We start from the raw sequence: 15,599 nt of genomic DNA, 5'->3' as shown, positions 1-15,599 counted from the left end.
AGGGGCCGCCTGTGGACATGTCGCGGGCATGTCGTGGACACGTGTCCTGGACGTGTCTCCGCCGCACGAGAGAGGGGCCGCCCGAGGCCGCCCACCAGCGCCTCGAGGTCCTTCTCCTTGAGAGAGAGGTCGTCGAACCAGAGCGAGCCGTGGCCGGTGACGGTGATCGGGCCGCTGCACAAGTGCACGCCGAGGGCGTTGTAGGTCGAGTACGCGTACTGAACTTCGAACTCGATGTCGCTCACCTGTGGGAGCACGATGCGGGCACCCTCTGTTGCTTGGCTAGGGCCAACTCACAGCGAAACCAAGACCCCGGCCCCTCTCTCACCTCGACGCGGATCGCATCCGGGAAGAAGCGCTCGCGCAGCGTCCCCTTGGCCTTGAACCTGGCGGCGGCCTTGGCAGCGAGGCCGTCTTGCTTCCACCCCGCGTGCCACTCCTTGAAGTCCTGGTACGCGCCGTCGCTCGCGCCCACCGCCCCTCCGAGCGAGCCGAGCACGCTGTCGCCGAGCGCGTCCGCCTTGTTGCGGACGCTCTTCGCGAGCTTGTGGTAGGCGTCGAGCGAGTCGAGCCACAGCGCGCCAGCCTTGCGGCCCTCGTACAGACAGCCGACCAGCTTGACCGACCCCACCTGCGAGCGAGGCAGGGGGGCGGGGGCGGTCTCGCCGCTCTTCCAACGCCTCCCAATCCGCAATCGAGAGCGCGGCGCGGGGACGGCAGCGCGGGGCGCTCCAGGCGGCGCGGGGGGGAGATGCGCCTTTAGCTTCCTGTAGCTCATGTTGAAGCGGTAGGTGTCGGTCGGGATGAGTCCGAGCATGTGCTGCTTCTCGGCGCCGGGGTCGGGCGGCGTCGGCAGCTTGAGCTCGGTCGTGAGGTAGTCCTGCAGCTTTGCGGTGGCGACGCCCTCGTAAAACTTGGGCAGCCTCTTGCAGTTCACCTAGCAGTAGCAGCAAGCAACCTCAGTTCCAAAGAGCCACCCCCCCCCGCGCGCTCCCTATCCACGCCCAAGCGACTTAGCACAGGTGGAGGCACAGGTAGGTGGAGGCGCGGCCTGATGCAATGACAACTCACCTTGCGGTCGTCGGAGGGCGCCGTCGGAGGAGGAGGAGGGGAAGGCGGAGGCGTGGGCGTCCTTGGGCAGCAGCGCCGGTGGCACCCCTCGACCGGCTCGCGGACGCCTCTCCCGCTGAGGGGCGCCATCTCGACGAACCCGGCCGCGCACCCCATGAACAAACAGCTCGTCTCATCGACGCACCCGCCGCCGGGCGGCTGGGGAGGCGGCGTCGGCGGGAGTGGCGGCGGCGGCGATGGAGGAGGGGGAGGCGGCGGCGGCGGCGGCGGCGGCGGCGGAGGTGGCGGCGGCGGCGGCGGCGGCGGCGGCGGCGGCAGCGGAGGCGCGGGCGGAGGAGGAGGAGGCGCGGGCGGCGGCGCCGGCTCAGATTGGCAGCACCGCTTGAAGCACAAGCTGCGCGCGGCCGCTCCGGACCATCGCTGCTCGTAGCCATCCTTACAGCCGTAGAAGCAATTCTCCTCGTCGTAGCAGCGCGGCGCCAAGGCGTCGTCGAAAAACCCACGGGCGAGGACCTCGTCATCAGAGGAGCTGCCCAGCCGCGAGCTCGATTGGTTGCGGTGGACGCAGAGCGCGAGCGCCGCGAGCGTCGCCGCCGCCAACGAGACGACGATCGCCCGCCCACGCGGGCGCACCGCCTCGGCCGGGGTCGGAAGACTCGTGATCATCGAGCTAGGGACCTACAGGGAACAAGAGGGGCGCCGCCTTGTGACAAGGATTCTGTCGGTGGAGACTTGTTCACATAAGAGGGCTCCCGCGGCGATCAACACCGCAACTCCTTTTCTAAATTTCACCACTCTTCTTACGCGCGACGACGCTACAGCCTCCACCAAACCTCACACTTTTACTCACCCTCGGACATGCTTGCACCGTCATCCTGCGCGTCTGATGCGTCGCGCATCTGCTCGTCACCCTCTCCGCCGTTGGGACGGTCGTTGCTCGCGCCGTTGGGAAACGCAAGGCGCACCTTTTTGTTTTGAAGACCTCGATACTTAGCGCACTGCTCGGGCGAGAGCTCAAACACGTGCCGCGTCTCGTCTTCGCCGCCGGCTACGCGCACAGACACAGTACGCGGCAGCGCCAAAACGTCAACCCGCGTGTACGTCAGCGACGGGTCCCGCACGCCGCACGAGGCGCATGCGTGCAGCGGCAGCGCGTGCGCCATGCGCTCGTCGCTCCACTCGCCCAGCAGCCGCCGCTTCGTCTCGTCGGAGACGTGCACGCAGCGCTGCAGCAGCGCCGCCGTCTCGTCCTCGGGCCGCTCCAGGTCCATGACGACGTTCGTCGAGGCGTGGAAGCGCGTCTCCAGGTCGATGGCCGCCTGCTCGGCCGCGGCGAGCTTGCTCTGGTCGACGCACATGCCGCACACCGCGTGCGCCGGGCAGCCGCACTGGCCGCGTTGTGGGCGCACGGTCTTGGCGACCGCCGGCGCTGCGCGCCGGTCGTGCTGCTCACGCTGCCGGCGGCGCTGGTCGCGCGCCTGCCGATCGCGCGTGTTCGCGGCGGCTGCATCTCCTGCTCGTTTCGCTCGCACCCGAGCGGCTGTCGCCAGGCGCTTCAGGTCGGCGGTGCTGCGCGCGCGGCCGTCGGCCAGGCACAGCCACATGTCCTCCTCCTCGGCAGGCTCGCACGGCTTGCCGTCGAACTGCGGCTGGCGCCCGCGACGATGCTTCGCCCAGGCCGGGCACGATGGTGCCGCGACGAGCGGCGTCGAGGCGACGGCCATCGATGGGTCCAGAAGACTTGGAGACACTTCTCGACCAAAAAATCAAAAAAATCGAGCACAATTGCGTTACATGGGCATGGCCGGGGTTTCTGCACCGAACGATCTTACTTTCGGTCTATCGAAAGTGTTGATCGATAAACGCACAACTCCGGACCCAAGACGCACAAGCACAGACTTGTTCACACCGGTATGCCTTGCTCCTTTAGGTGCTTTTAATACGTTCTGATTCTTGTGCTGATACTTGCGTCCGAGACTGCTTGTGTTAGGCCTGTGGGTTTTCTTTTGCCCTCGGTGTCCTGCTCGGTGCGAGTTGTTCCCCCTTTGTTGGACCTCTAGTTGTTCCCCTTACAGCAGTGGCGGTCCGCTCACTGCGGTTTCTCTTGCTGCCGGCAGTCCGTCGACAGATTCCCATCCCCAGGGCCTCCAGGGCTCGCACCTCAACCTCTCATAGACCCAGCGCGCTGCGCCGTAAGCAGGCATTAATTTTCTTCTCAACAACAAACAACACAACAAGGTCTGTGAACTCAACTTGTTGTTTCTTATAACCTTTCTGAGAGAGATTTTTATTTAGCAATACCACATTGTTTTTCTGTTTGCCTTTCTGAGTTTGTTTGTTCCTTTCTGTCATGGACTGGTCCTGTTCCAACATCCGATCTTTCCATTTCTTTCTTGTGAAAGGCTCGAGGAGAACTTGTTGTTTGGGAGAGAGAGAGTTGTTGTTTGTTTGGAGGGTTTGGAGTTCATGCAGGCGCATGCTCCATGCTAGCACCGTACGCATTAAAGGTGTTTTTTGTGTTTGAAGATTGAACGCGTCCCCTGGGGGTGTCCAGTCACTTGTCGGATTGTTCTTCATCATTCTGTCCTCGGTCCCCTCATCTCTTCGCGGGGGGCGGTGGGGGCGGTGGGCGTCCCCCCTCCCTCCCACCACCCCTGCCGGCCTCCTCCGTTCTCGCCCCACCTCCCACACACCACCACCGACCTCCCCGCTCTCGGCTCTCGCGGGGGAGAGTGCAATAACTTCTCCGCGAAGAGCGAAGTTCAACTTGTGGGTTTCACTGGGTCCTAGCGGGAGGCTATAAAATGAGGAAAGCAGAGTTTTCCCCTTCCCCGCCGCACCCCAACCACACGCGTGGGGTCCCGGTGGCGCGCCGTCTCCTCCCTCCTCTTCCCCAAGCCCCGGAAGCCCCAACAGTGCGCTCTCTGCGCGCGCAACTCGTGCTGCCACCTCACCGTGTGGGGTCCCGACCCGTCCCTGTCCACCGCCCCTGCAGCCGAGCGGCGAGCGGCAAGCCACTCTCTGGCGGGGTGGGGCAGGGTCGGGGGGCGGGGCAGGGTCGGGGGGGACATTTTACCGGGGGGGGGGGGTGGATGCACGCCGGCTAGTGCAGCCCAAAGGCGGCCGACATCACCTTGGTCAGCTGGCCGAGCTGCAGGGCGCCACCGCCCTCCTCGGCGGCCTTGCGCGGCTTGGCCTGGTTGTCGTCGTTGAGCGCGACCTGCACCAGCTCGCCCTCGACCCTCCAGCCCCGCGCCTCCACCAGCTTCGCCGCCGCCGCCGCGTCGAGCCCGAGCGACGCAGTCACGTGCGCGGCCGGGATGGCCTGGTAAGTCAGCCCGAGCGTGTGCACGACGAAGTCGCGGAGCGCGTCGGCCACGCCGGGGATGTGCTGCAGCAGCGGCTCCTGCAGCGGCTCCAGCGCCGCCCACACGCCGCGGAACTGGCACGTCTCGAGCAGCGCGGCGACGGCGGCGACCTGCGCGAGGAGCTCCTCCTCCTGCACCCGCTCCGGGATGAGGTACGTGCACATCAGGTAGTCCGACGCGGGCAGCCGCGTCAACGCCTTCACGAGCACACGGCCGACCACCGCCGAGTCGCTCTTCTCCGGGTGGAACTGGTAGAGCTTGAGGAGGGCGAGGTTATTGTCGAGGTCATATGTGCCGTCGGCGCACTGCTGCCGCACGTTGGCCTCGAGGGCCGGCACGCGCGCGACGTCGTACGCGCTGGCGGCCATCGCTTCCCTCCTCCGCAACGACTACGGGCTCGGGGCGCAGCACAGCCTGGCGAGTAAAAAACACCCGGGCCCACACGGGTGGGACAGGGTCCTGTGTGGTGGCGGCGTGCCGTCCTCCCATCCCTCCCTTGGGCGGCTGTTTTCTTTCTTTCTTTTTTGGGACAGGGTGGGTCACGAACGAAGCTCGCCTCCTGCTCGCCTCCTACTCGCCTCCTACAAGCTGTACTCGCCCTTCGACTCGCCTCCTATACTCGCCTCCTACTCGCCTCCTACTCGCCTCCTACTCGCCTCCTACTCGCCCTTCTACTCGCCTCCTACTCCCCTCCTACTCGCCTCCTACTCGCCCTCCTACTCGCCCTCCTACTCGCCCTCCTACTCGCCCTCCTAACTCGCCCTACTACTCGCCTCCTTACTCGCCACGGCGACTGGGAGAAGCGGTGCCAGCCGAACAAGGTCGAGGCCTTTGCTGGCCAGCGCGTCGTCGCCGTGTCGGGTGGAGGATACCACAGCCTGGCCCTCGCCGCTAACGGCGACGTCTGGAGCTGGGGCTTGGGAAGCTCTGGCAGGCTGGGACACGGCGACGAGCAGACCCAGCCGCTGCCAAAGAAGATCGAGGCCTTTGCTGGCCAGCGCGTCGTCTTCGTGTCGGCGGGAACATACCACAGCCTCGCCATCACCGCCGACGGCGCCGTCTTTACCTGGGGCAAGGGTGAACGCGGCTGCCTAGGCCACGGAGAGGACCTGTCGTACCAGCTGCTGCCAAAGAAGATGGGTGCGGAAGTGAAAGCAGAAAGGTCACGACAGGCTTTGTGTACGGTGCTTGAGACACTTGTGCGCGTACGGCTTTCACCCGTATTTGCCAAATAGTATTTGGCGCCCGGGTTTCAGCGGCACAAAAAAGTTGTACGGCGCGGTGTAGTGGCACAGGCGCTCTGTTGTATTTTTTGCCACGCCGCACGCGCGCGACGCGCGGCAACCCCTGCGCGCACATCATAGGGGTGTGGGAGGTGTAAATAAATAAATAAAACGGACACCTCTATACTGTGAGATGGGTAAAAAGGAACAGGTCCCCGCCCTTGCGATCTTTTGTGCAGGGTTCTTACTCTAGGTGATCTAGCCTTTGTGCATTTTCGTGTGGGTGTGGTCGTGGGAGGTGTGTGCGCTTTTACGCCGCTTAGTGTGGGGAAAGTGTTGTAGATAGGGCGCGCGCGGATGCGGCGAGGCGCCTGGAGCGCGAGCCATATCACCAGACACCACACACGCACGGCAGACCGGGACGCATGGCGGGGTCTTCCGATGCAAGAACCCCCTCACCTCAGCGGCAGCTCAGCGGCGTGGGCTGCGGCGGCCTCGCTCGCCGCTGCCGCCGCGCTCGCCGCTGCCGCTGCGGCGGCCGCTGCTGCTGTAGCTGTAGGAGTACGACGAAGCCGACGACGAGGGCGAGCGGCGGCCGCGGCTCCGCCCCCGCCGGCGCGGGGACGGGGAGCGCGAATACGACCTGCCCCCGCCCCTGCCGCCCCTGCCTCCTCGGTCGCCGCGGTCGGGGCTGCGGCCACGCCGCTCGCCGCGCCGCTCGCCGCGCCGCTCCGCCTCCCCTCGCCGCCCCTCCTCGCCATGCCTCTCCATCTCGCCGCGCCCGCGCGGCGGAGGCGGCGGCGGCGGCGGAGGCCGCCGGCTCGCCGCGGCCGCCTCTTTCTCCCTCGCTGCCGCCTCGGCCGCCGCTTTTTGCTCCTTGGCCGCCGCCTTTGCCGCCGCCTTTGCCTCCGCCTTCGCCGCCGCCTCGGCCGCCTCCTCCTCGGCAATCAGCTCGTTGAGGTCCTCCTCGAGAGCCGACCGGCGCGGGCCAGTGAGCAGGCCTGCAGCAGTCACTCGCAGCAGTCACAGCAGTGAGTCACCGACAGCAGCACTGACTACAGCACTGACAGCAGCACTGACAGCAGCACTGACTGCAGCACTGACTGCAGCACTGACTGCAGCACTGACTGCAGCACTGACAGCAGCACTGACTGCAGCACTGACTGCAGCACTGACAGCAGCACTGACTGCAGCACTGACAGCAGCACTGACTGCAGCACTGACAGCAGCACTGACTGCAGCACTGACTGCAGCACTGAATGCAGCACTGACTCACCGCACTCACTCACCGCAGAGCCGAGATGTCTCCGAGAGATCTCCGAGAGATCTCCGACAGGTCTCCGACAGGTCCCCGAGATGCCTCCGAGATGCCTCCGAGATCTGGCCTGGGCCATCTACGGCGCGCGGGCCGGAGGCGACCAGCGTGTGCCGCTTCGGCAAGTGCGGCAGAGCGAGGTCGAAGACATACTCGTCGCGCAGCAGCTCGTCGACCTACGTGGAGATACGGGGAGATATGCTCGAGATATGGGCGAGATTGCATCTTACTCGTCGGCCGGGAATACGCCGACATCCGGCCGGGAGACGGTATCGTGCAGACCATTCAGAGCACCGCGTGAAGACGAGGGGTACGAAGACAGTGCAACACAGCGGAATACGGTCGAAGACAGCTGAGTACGTGTCCCCTCGAGCGCGGGTTGAGATCCATGAATCCGTCTTCCGCCTCTAGACTCGTTTGCCAGCTCGTCGACGTGAACGAGGCAGTACTCGCCCGACGCGAGGCTGCGACGCCAAGGGGTCAGGGGTGTGAATGCACACGTGTGCCTACCCCCCCCCCCCCCTCTCCCTTCCCCTTCTCTCTCTCTCTGACTACGCCAACGTCGGGGGTGTGAAGACAACGGCCACGAAGACGACGAGAACCAGCGAAGCACTGCTGAGTGCACCGGACTACGCGTACCCTCTCGAGTGTCCGTCGGAACCATCTCTCCGCCCTCCGCTTCTAGGGAGGGCGCGCGCCGGCGGCGCAACTTGCGGTAGTCGTTGTAGAGCGGCTCGAGGTACTGAAACACCTCGGCAGGCCGGCCTATGCCGCACTCATTGCGAGTTGGGCGCCGGGGTTTGGTAGGTTGCCGGCGCACCTCGGCAGGGCGGCCGGTGAGGCGGAGGTAAAAGGCGCCGAGGGCGCGCACGTACCTGGCAGCAAGAAGGGGGGGGGGGGGACGGAGGAGGGGGGGTTGCCGGTGGGGCTGGGGCAGAAGCTGGGGCAGGAGGCGTGACGCTGTGGCCCGCGCACTTGTAGTCCTCATTCTTGATAAACTCGAGCACAATCTCCTTTTCGGGCTGGATCTGCAGCATCTTGAGAGTGAGCTGGATGAAGTGCGACGGCTCGCGGATCCCGCCGAAGGTCCCGCCTGGGCGAGTAGCGAGGGGGCGCGGCGTCGGAGGCGGGCGGGCGGCGGGCGGCGGCGGTGGGCGGCCGCGTGCTGTCACTGTGCGGCGGCGCGGCGGCTGTGGAAGCTGCGCGCGAGCGGATGGGCGCGCGCGAGGGGGGGGGGGCGTAGCGGAACGCGCCGACAGTGTCGAGCTCCATCGCCTTGTCGACGAGCGATTCGGCGGTGAGGCCGAAGCAGTGTTCCTTCCAGTACGCGTGGTTGTAAATCTTGGAGCGCAGGATCTTCTCGACCAGGTTCTGCGGGTTCGTGCCGTGCACCGATATGGCGGTCGTGTCCGTGACGTTGGCGCTATTCTTGCCCCACATAGCACACGCAAGCACTGCACTCGCTTGCGCGCCGCGCCGGGTTGCCAGCGGCTCTCGTTTTCCTCTGTTTTCTTTTTTGTCTGCGGTCGTCCGCGCTTTGCCGGTTGTGTGAATCGTGCGTGTGCGAGAGAGGTTTGTTGTAAAATTCTTTTGTCTGGGTTTTAGGTTTGTTGTTGGCAAGTCTTTTGTCTGGGGGGTTGCCAGTGCAAAGAAGAATTTTTAGACCCCAAGTGCTCCAAGACACTCGCACGACACTACGCCTACTCCGGGTGTGTGGCAGCCCGCTGGCTGTGTGTCTTGTGAGCCTGTTTGTGTCTGTGTGTCGCTCGTGCGTGCCGTCATCATCTGTCCAGCGTCCACCCATACCGCGTTGGGAGAGACTTCTTCTCTCTTCTTCTTCTCCGCGTTGGTGTCCAGTCCGAGCCTGGCTGTTCTTCACCTTACTACATACATACATACTAGGCACGGGACTGGCGCGCACTGGCACTAACACAAAGAAGAATTTTACAACAAAACTCCCTCGTGCAAAGAAGAATTTTAAAATCCGCCATCAGATCCGTCTGGGGTCTGGTGGGGACGTGTCTGTCCTCGACCCAGCCCTAGCTTGGGATGTCCGTTTTATTTTATGTTTAGATCCGTTGATGACAACACTTGTCTACTCGCTGGAGCCGAGCAGGAGGGCCTGGCGCACAACCCCTGTGCAACTCTCAGGCTCTGGGGGGGCGCGGTGGCCCCCGGAGGCACCGTGCGCCGCGCCGCAGTGCGGAAACGGGGCCCCGGCGCTCATACTCGCTCATACTACCGCCTTCCCGAATGATCACGGTTGATCAGAGGGCAGATTTGGAGAGATCTCGAGGAGTACATACAGATAGGCCCTCCAAGCATCAGAAAACTCCAGCCTGATCGGTCGTACTGACCGCCGACAGATCACTCCAGACAGCAGACAGGCCGACGTCTGCACGCACGCGGCCGGCCGGGCGAGAGGCTTGACACGATCCGTCCCTGCGACCCTGACGCTGCTGCTCTAGCTATCAGACATGCACTGCTGACTGCTGCCACAATGTGCGACCTGTGCTGACCCACTTGGCGGCCTTCCCGGTCAGTGGTGAGGCGCAGTTCAGAGCTGTCGACGGCGCGATGCCGCACTGGTCCCACATTGGTGACACTAGACCACCAAGTTTGACGGTCCAAGAGAGAGGCACCGGCGCTGTCCTGAGAAGGTGCGTGGTCCCTCTTGACTGCCCATGCGCGCGAGGCTGTGTAGGCATAGCCTCGAGAGTGCCAGCAGCCAATCCGAGGCAGTTTGTGACGCGCATATTGCGTCAGAAGCGTGCACGCGCTGGAAGGACACCTTCCTACTGGCCGTACGATCAGGTCGTCACTGAATGCTTGATACTAAGGCCGCGAGCTATGCAGGTGACCAATTGTGCAGCATGGCACGGTCAGCAGCGCCGAAAGGATGTCGCAAGGCGTGATAGCATGGCCGCAAGTACGCCGAAAATTCCCATGAAAATACGGATCGCTCCTCATCGCAAACCCTGTCAGCAGTTCACCTACGGGTATGTTCGTAAGAGCTACATACACAAAAAAATGGGTGAGAACGGAGTTCTCTGGGTAAGCTCAGCTGTGAACTTCCCAGTTGTTTGCTCTTGCTTGCGCGTGGCCCTTGCGTGCACGCCCAAGCTCGAGCGGCATCACGCAGAGCGAGCTCTGCGCAGGTCCCGCGACCGTCTCGGGCAGGAGCCCACCTCTCCTTCCCTCCGTGCGCCCAACGATATGGGCAAATCCGCGCCGAAGCGCGCTTCCGACGCTGACCAAGACGAACGGCCCGCAGAGGCCAAAGATGACTCTGGGCAGGAGCGCCCCCCCTCGGGGGCTGGCGGGGGCACCGACGGGGCCCCAGCCGCGCCTCCCGCTCCCGTGGACTCGGCCGAGGAGCTGCGGGTGCTTCGCAAGCAGCTCGAGCGGCTCGAGGCTCAAGCCGCACAGACCGCCGCACAGCCCGACGGGGGAGACCCCCCACCGGGCGGCGGCGGCGGCGGCGGCGACGGCGGCGGAGCGGGCGGCACAAGGCGGCCAAGGACCGCGAGCGGGTGCGCCCCGACCCTCCCACCCCCCCAGACTCCGACGCCGACTCGTCGGAGGACGACGTGGGCGGCGGTGGTCACCGCGGCCCCCCCCGCCTCGGCGGCGGCGTCGGTCGCGACGATGCTGTCGGCGAGCTGTTCGGCGGACACGTGCTCGCCTGCGACTACGACAGCGACAACCCCTTCGAGCGGAAGCGGGGACTGCAGCAGCGGACCTCGCACTACTCGCCAGCGGCGGCGGGCGACACCGTGCACGCAGAGCTGCACCGCAAGCTCGGGGCCGCAAACCAACGAGAGGTGTGCACCCTCCTTCCCTCCCTCTCGTACATGTACGACTTGTGCGCGCACCTCGAGCGGCTCGAAGACGCGATCGGCGACCAACACATCTCGCTTGTGTGCCGCACCAGCTCTCATGTCGGCCTCAGTGCCGCACTGCTCACTCCGTGCACTCACCGGTCGGTACCATGTCAGGAGACGGAACACGGAGGAGCTGTATAGGTCACTAGAGACCCACACCATCGCTACATCACCACAGCCACCAAGTCGGATACAAGTCGGATACAAGTCGATGACAATGTGCGCGGCAGGAGAAACCCGACGGCACGACAATGTGCGCGGCAGGACAAACCAAACATGAGACACGGTTACACAAGGACGGTCAGGCTAGGTCAAACTTCACAGCAAAGAAAAGAATTTTACGCGCCGGCGCAGGCGCGTGACGCACGCCGGATGGCCTCCCACCGCATCGGCGCGCGCGTCGCGGGCCTCTCGCCAGAGCAGCTGTGCGCCATCATCGAGGCGCAGGCGGGCGCGAGCGACGCCGCGCTGCGTGTGGCGGACGAGCACGCCACACGGCTCGTGGAGCAGCCCGAGTGGGTGCTCTCCGAGGTCCTCCTCTCGCCGGACCTCGCCCCGCACATCCTCGCCCAGCTGCCGACTACGGCGCACGCCGTCAAGGGGACGTGCCGCGCGTGGCGCCGCGGCTGGAAGGAGACGCTGAAGAAGCGCGAGAGGCCGCGCGTGCTCGTGATCGGCGGCCGCGATGAGGACGACAATAACCTCGCCTCGCTGGAGCGGTACGACCCGTCAACGAATGAGTGGGAGGAGGAGACTGTGGCGCCGATGCCTTCGGCACGAAAGTTTGTCGGCACGGCGATGCTCGACGACAAGCTGTACGTGGTGGGCGGCCAGGGCGAGGATGGCGCAACTTCCAGCTCGGTGGAGCGGTACGACTTTGCTGCGAACGTATGGGAGGCTGTGACGCCGATGGCGACACCACACGAGGCTCACGCCGTGGCGGTGCTCGACGGCAAGCTGTACGCTGTGGGCGGCCTCGATGACGATGGCTTCCTCAGCTCAGTCGAGCGGTACGACCCGGCTGCCAATGCATGGGAGGCGGTGGCGCCGATGTCGACGGAGCGGAGCGAACATGGCGTGGCGGTGCTCGACGGCAAGCTGTACGCTGTGGGCGGCTTGAACGACGACGATGGCACCGCCCTCAGCTCGGTGGAGCGGTACGACCCGGCGCTGGATGCGTGGGAGGCGGTGGCGCCGATGGCGACGGCGCGCATTAATCACGCCTTGGCGGTGCTCGATAACAAGCTGTACGCGGCAGGCGGCATCAACGATGACGGCTTCCTCAGCTCAGTCGAGCGCTACGACCCCGCGACGAACGCGTGGGAGGCGGTGGCGCCGATGGCGGAGGAGCGGTATGATCACGCCTTGGCGGTGCTAGACGGCAAGCTGTACGCCGTGGGAGGCGTGAACTACGACGACGGCCACACTCGCCTCAGCTCGGTGGAGCGGTACGACCCAGCGTTGGATGCGTGGGAGGCGGTGGCACTGATGGGGACGGCGCGGGTGAAGGCTTTCGCTGTCTTGATGTAGTCGCCGTTGTCTGTTGCGTGCTAGCCCCACGGCGTGGAGTGTGCGGAACAAGTCCTTCGCGCACACCTGACTCCTGAGTGTGCTGCGCTAATTTCTCAGTGGGGTTTTGACATAGTCGATAGTGACCGGCACCGGGCACCGCGCACCGTGGACGGACAAGCTTGCCTTTTGGTGAGAGCATTTGTGTGCTCGCTGTGTGAAACGGGCCATCGCTCTCTGACGCCTCGGCGCAAGTCTTCGGTGTGCTCGTGGTTTCTCCTGATGTGTCGGTGTCGTCGAGTGAGACTGAGAGCGCGATAGCCGCGGAGAGTAGAGTGACACCTAGCGAGGGGCAGACCTCTCGATGATGGACGAGCCATGGCGCCAGCCAGGCGGCAGGCGAGTTCACACGATCCCAATATATCAAACGCGCCATTTTAGCGCGCCAGCACGACTTATACGTCAATTACGCCACCCACGATAACACTTTCGATGTTTGTGAGTGTTCCGACGGGCGTTGATCGAATCCCTTGTGCGACAAATCACGACTCCCACCGAGCCGCGCCGCGCGGCTCACTGCCAGTGTCCGTCACTCGCTACCACCGACACCCGTGCGTGTGTCTCACTAGAGAGGTGAGATGGCGTCGACATCTTGAAACGGATTCGTGCACGCAACAACCCCACGCAAGGACGGGCCGCCAACAGGCGAGTCACCGACAGCTCAGTGCTCACGAACGGCCCTCCACACTCCACACTCGAGCCGTGTCGACTCGAGTGAACGTCTCTTGCAACAAGCTACCACCCAGCGCCGGGTGCGCCAGCGTGGCTGTACCCGTGGCAGTACCCGTGGCCATACCCGGCCGGCGCCACGCCCCCGTACCCGCCTCCCCCCACGTCGTACCCGCCCGTGGGCAGCGGCGCGTACCCCGCGACCGCCGCAGCGCCGTAGCCGGCCGCAGCGAGCGCGTGCTGCGCGTGCTGCGAGTGCTGCGAGGGCGGCGGCGTGGCTGCGACGTAGCCCGCTGTGTGACCTACGGATACGGCAGGGTGTGTGTATCTCTCTCCAAGGCAGGGTGACCTCCTCCACACACACGAGGTGGTCGGGCAAGGGCCAGGCGACCCTCGCGTCTCCACGTCTAGACGACAGGAGCCCCGGGGCATTCAAAGTGCAAGGTTCGGTGCGTATGGGTGAACAGTGTGTGTGTGTGTGTGGCATGGAGAGATATGGGGAGATATGGGGAGGTATGGGGAGGTAGGGGCTCGCCTCGTCGTCCAGCTGGCGCCTACCAAAAAAAGAAACACGAGTCGAGAAAAGAAGTGGGCCCAGGGGCGTCATGCTCGCTCGCTCGCCGCGTCTTGTCCAGCGCAGTACGAGTGCGCTGGAGCTCCGCCTCCGCCTCCTTCTGCTGCTGCTGCTGCTGCTGCTGCTGCTGCCGCCGCTGCTGCTGCTGGCGGCGCTGCCTCTCCTCCTCCGCTAGCTGCTGCGCCTCCGCTAGCTGCTGCGCCTGGGCCTACGGAAGCGAGAAGGGCGTCGCAAGGCAAAATAAGAAGTGGGTGTCCCCCGGCTCGCGCCTGCGCGTGGGCCTGCGCGTGCGCGTGGGCCTGCGGCTGCGGCTGCCGCTGCTGCGTCGGCGGCTGCCACTGAAGCTGCTGCAACTGCTGCTGCTGCTGCTGCTGCTGCCGCTGCAGCTGCTGCTGCTGCAGCTGCTGGCGGGGAGGCAGACTCGGTCGAGCGAAGGTCTGCGCCGGCGGGAGAGGGGCCGGCCGCGGTGGCGGCGGCGGCGGGAGCAACGGGAACGGCGAAGCCCGTGGCACTGCGCCGCCCGGCAGCGGCACCGCCTGCTCGGGCGCGGACTGTGATTCTTTTTCTGGCGGCCTTGTAGCGCCTGTAGCACACCCGCTGCTAGCCGGCTCATCTGGCGGCCGGACTTGGCGTGTCGTGTCTCCCCTACCCGCTTTCCGCGAATGCCTCCTCCGCCCATCCCTCTCTCTCTACTCCTCTCCTCGTCCCTCCCTCCCTCTCCTCACCCGCCCCTCCTCTCTACTCCTCCGCCCATCCCTCGCTCTCCTCCTCCTCCCTCACCCATGCCCATCCTCTACCTACTCCTTGGCCGCACCCGCGCGACGCCCGGCCGAGGAAGCGCCGGGCCGCCCTGCAGCTCACCTAGACAAAGAGGCACACGCGGCCGTCAGAAAAAAGAAATGCGCAGCGCGAGCCGCGGGCCGGCTAGCCTGGAAGAGGAACAGGGGGCGGAAGCGGCACCTGCGGCAGCAGAGACAGAGGCGAGCGCGGTGAGCAGACGCGGCTCACGAGGAGGAGATGCGTACTGCATGGCCATGCTAGGAACTGCTGCATGTCCACTGCGCTGCGCAGCAGCAGCATTCCTCTCGCTGCTGTCTCGCACTGTAGCGGCGCAGGACGCGACAGTGGCGCGGGCGGCGCGGCCGCAGGGCGCGAGCGCGCCGCCTCGCTGGGTGGGCCGGCGACGTGTCTCCGCCTCGCCCGCTCGGTTCGGCCGCGCTGGAGGACCGCCACCGCGCCTGAGCAACTCCACTCCCCAACGTGTGAGCAGGCACGGGCTCGGCGGCGCGCGTGTTGGCGGGGCAGAGAGGGCGGCGCCGGCGGCGACCCTCGTGTCGACCTCGCGATCCGCCCGAGATCGCGGGCCATCCTGCCGACCCCGCTTCTGCCCAGACGACACCTCCTCTGCCGGACGGTATGAGGGCGCGCGAGGGGCGGCGCCGCCGTGAGGAATCGGCCGCGGCGGCGCGTGCGAGAGGTGCGGTCGCGGGAAGAGTCCGACGCCGGGCGGCGCGTGCCCGTTCGGCGCGAAGCTCCGCGGAGGCAGCATGCCAGGCGGCGGCGGGCGGAGCGGCACGCCGTTCCCCGGCGTTCGTAGATGCGGCGGGACGTGGCCGCCGGCGCCGGGCAGCGGGCCAGCACCGGGCAGAGGCATGCCCGCAGCGTTGAAGTGAGGCAGGGACGGATAGGGTGGCGCTCCGCCGGGATGGATGATGGGCCTGGACGGGTGCATTTGGCGGACACAGGGGCGTGGGGGCGGGGCCGGGCAGTCGCGCCAGCCCGCACAAAAGAGCAACAAGGGACGTCGTTTTTCTTTTACTCAGTTGTCGTTGAAAATTCTTTACCACCAACTGGTCAACCGGACGGGCGTCACGTTGATTCGTCTCAGTCTCACGTGAATCCGTCCCTGTCTCACTCTCAGCGTCT

General features: G+C 65.5%; 3 protein-coding genes across 3 annotated transcripts; all 3 read right to left on the bottom strand.

The window, feature by feature from the left end:
* Nucleotides 1-3,911: 3,911 nt before the first annotated feature.
* Nucleotides 3,912-4,830, bottom strand: EMIHUDRAFT_441563 (hypothetical protein). Its single transcript, XM_005785858.1, has one exon. It carries the CDS (start codon nt 4,805-4,807, stop codon nt 4,175-4,177), a length of 633 nt encoding a protein of 210 aa, XP_005785915.1. The 5' UTR covers nt 4,808-4,830; the 3' UTR covers nt 3,912-4,174.
* A 1,156-nt stretch (nt 4,831-5,986) lies between these two features.
* On the bottom strand, nt 5,987-8,453 carry EMIHUDRAFT_441561 (hypothetical protein). Its single transcript, XM_005785857.1, has 7 exons — nt 8,231-8,453; nt 7,953-8,070; nt 7,812-7,852; nt 7,676-7,742; nt 7,399-7,441; nt 7,072-7,153; nt 5,987-6,663 (listed from the first exon to the last, which is right to left on the bottom strand). Exons 1-7 carry the CDS (start codon nt 8,415-8,417, stop codon nt 6,134-6,136), a joined length of 1,068 nt encoding a protein of 355 aa, XP_005785914.1. The 5' UTR covers nt 8,418-8,453; the 3' UTR covers nt 5,987-6,133.
* A 4,712-nt stretch (nt 8,454-13,165) lies between these two features.
* EMIHUDRAFT_229607 (hypothetical protein) lies at nt 13,166-14,286 on the bottom strand (the record flags this gene model as incomplete). The annotated part of the gene is made up of 2 exons (XM_005785856.1): nt 13,166-13,401; nt 14,226-14,286. 2 exons carry the CDS (start codon nt 14,284-14,286, stop codon nt 13,166-13,168), a joined length of 297 nt encoding a protein of 98 aa, XP_005785913.1.
* Nucleotides 14,287-15,599: the final 1,313 nt, after the last annotated feature.

Source organism: Emiliania huxleyi (assembly GCF_000372725.1).
Source record: "Emiliania huxleyi CCMP1516 chromosome Unknown EMIHUscaffold_157, whole genome shotgun sequence".
Classification (NCBI taxonomy): Eukaryota; Haptophyta; order Isochrysidales; family Noelaerhabdaceae; genus Emiliania; species Emiliania huxleyi.
The sequence above is the reverse complement of the archived record's forward strand: the minus strand, read 5'-3'. Positions and strand labels throughout refer to the sequence as shown.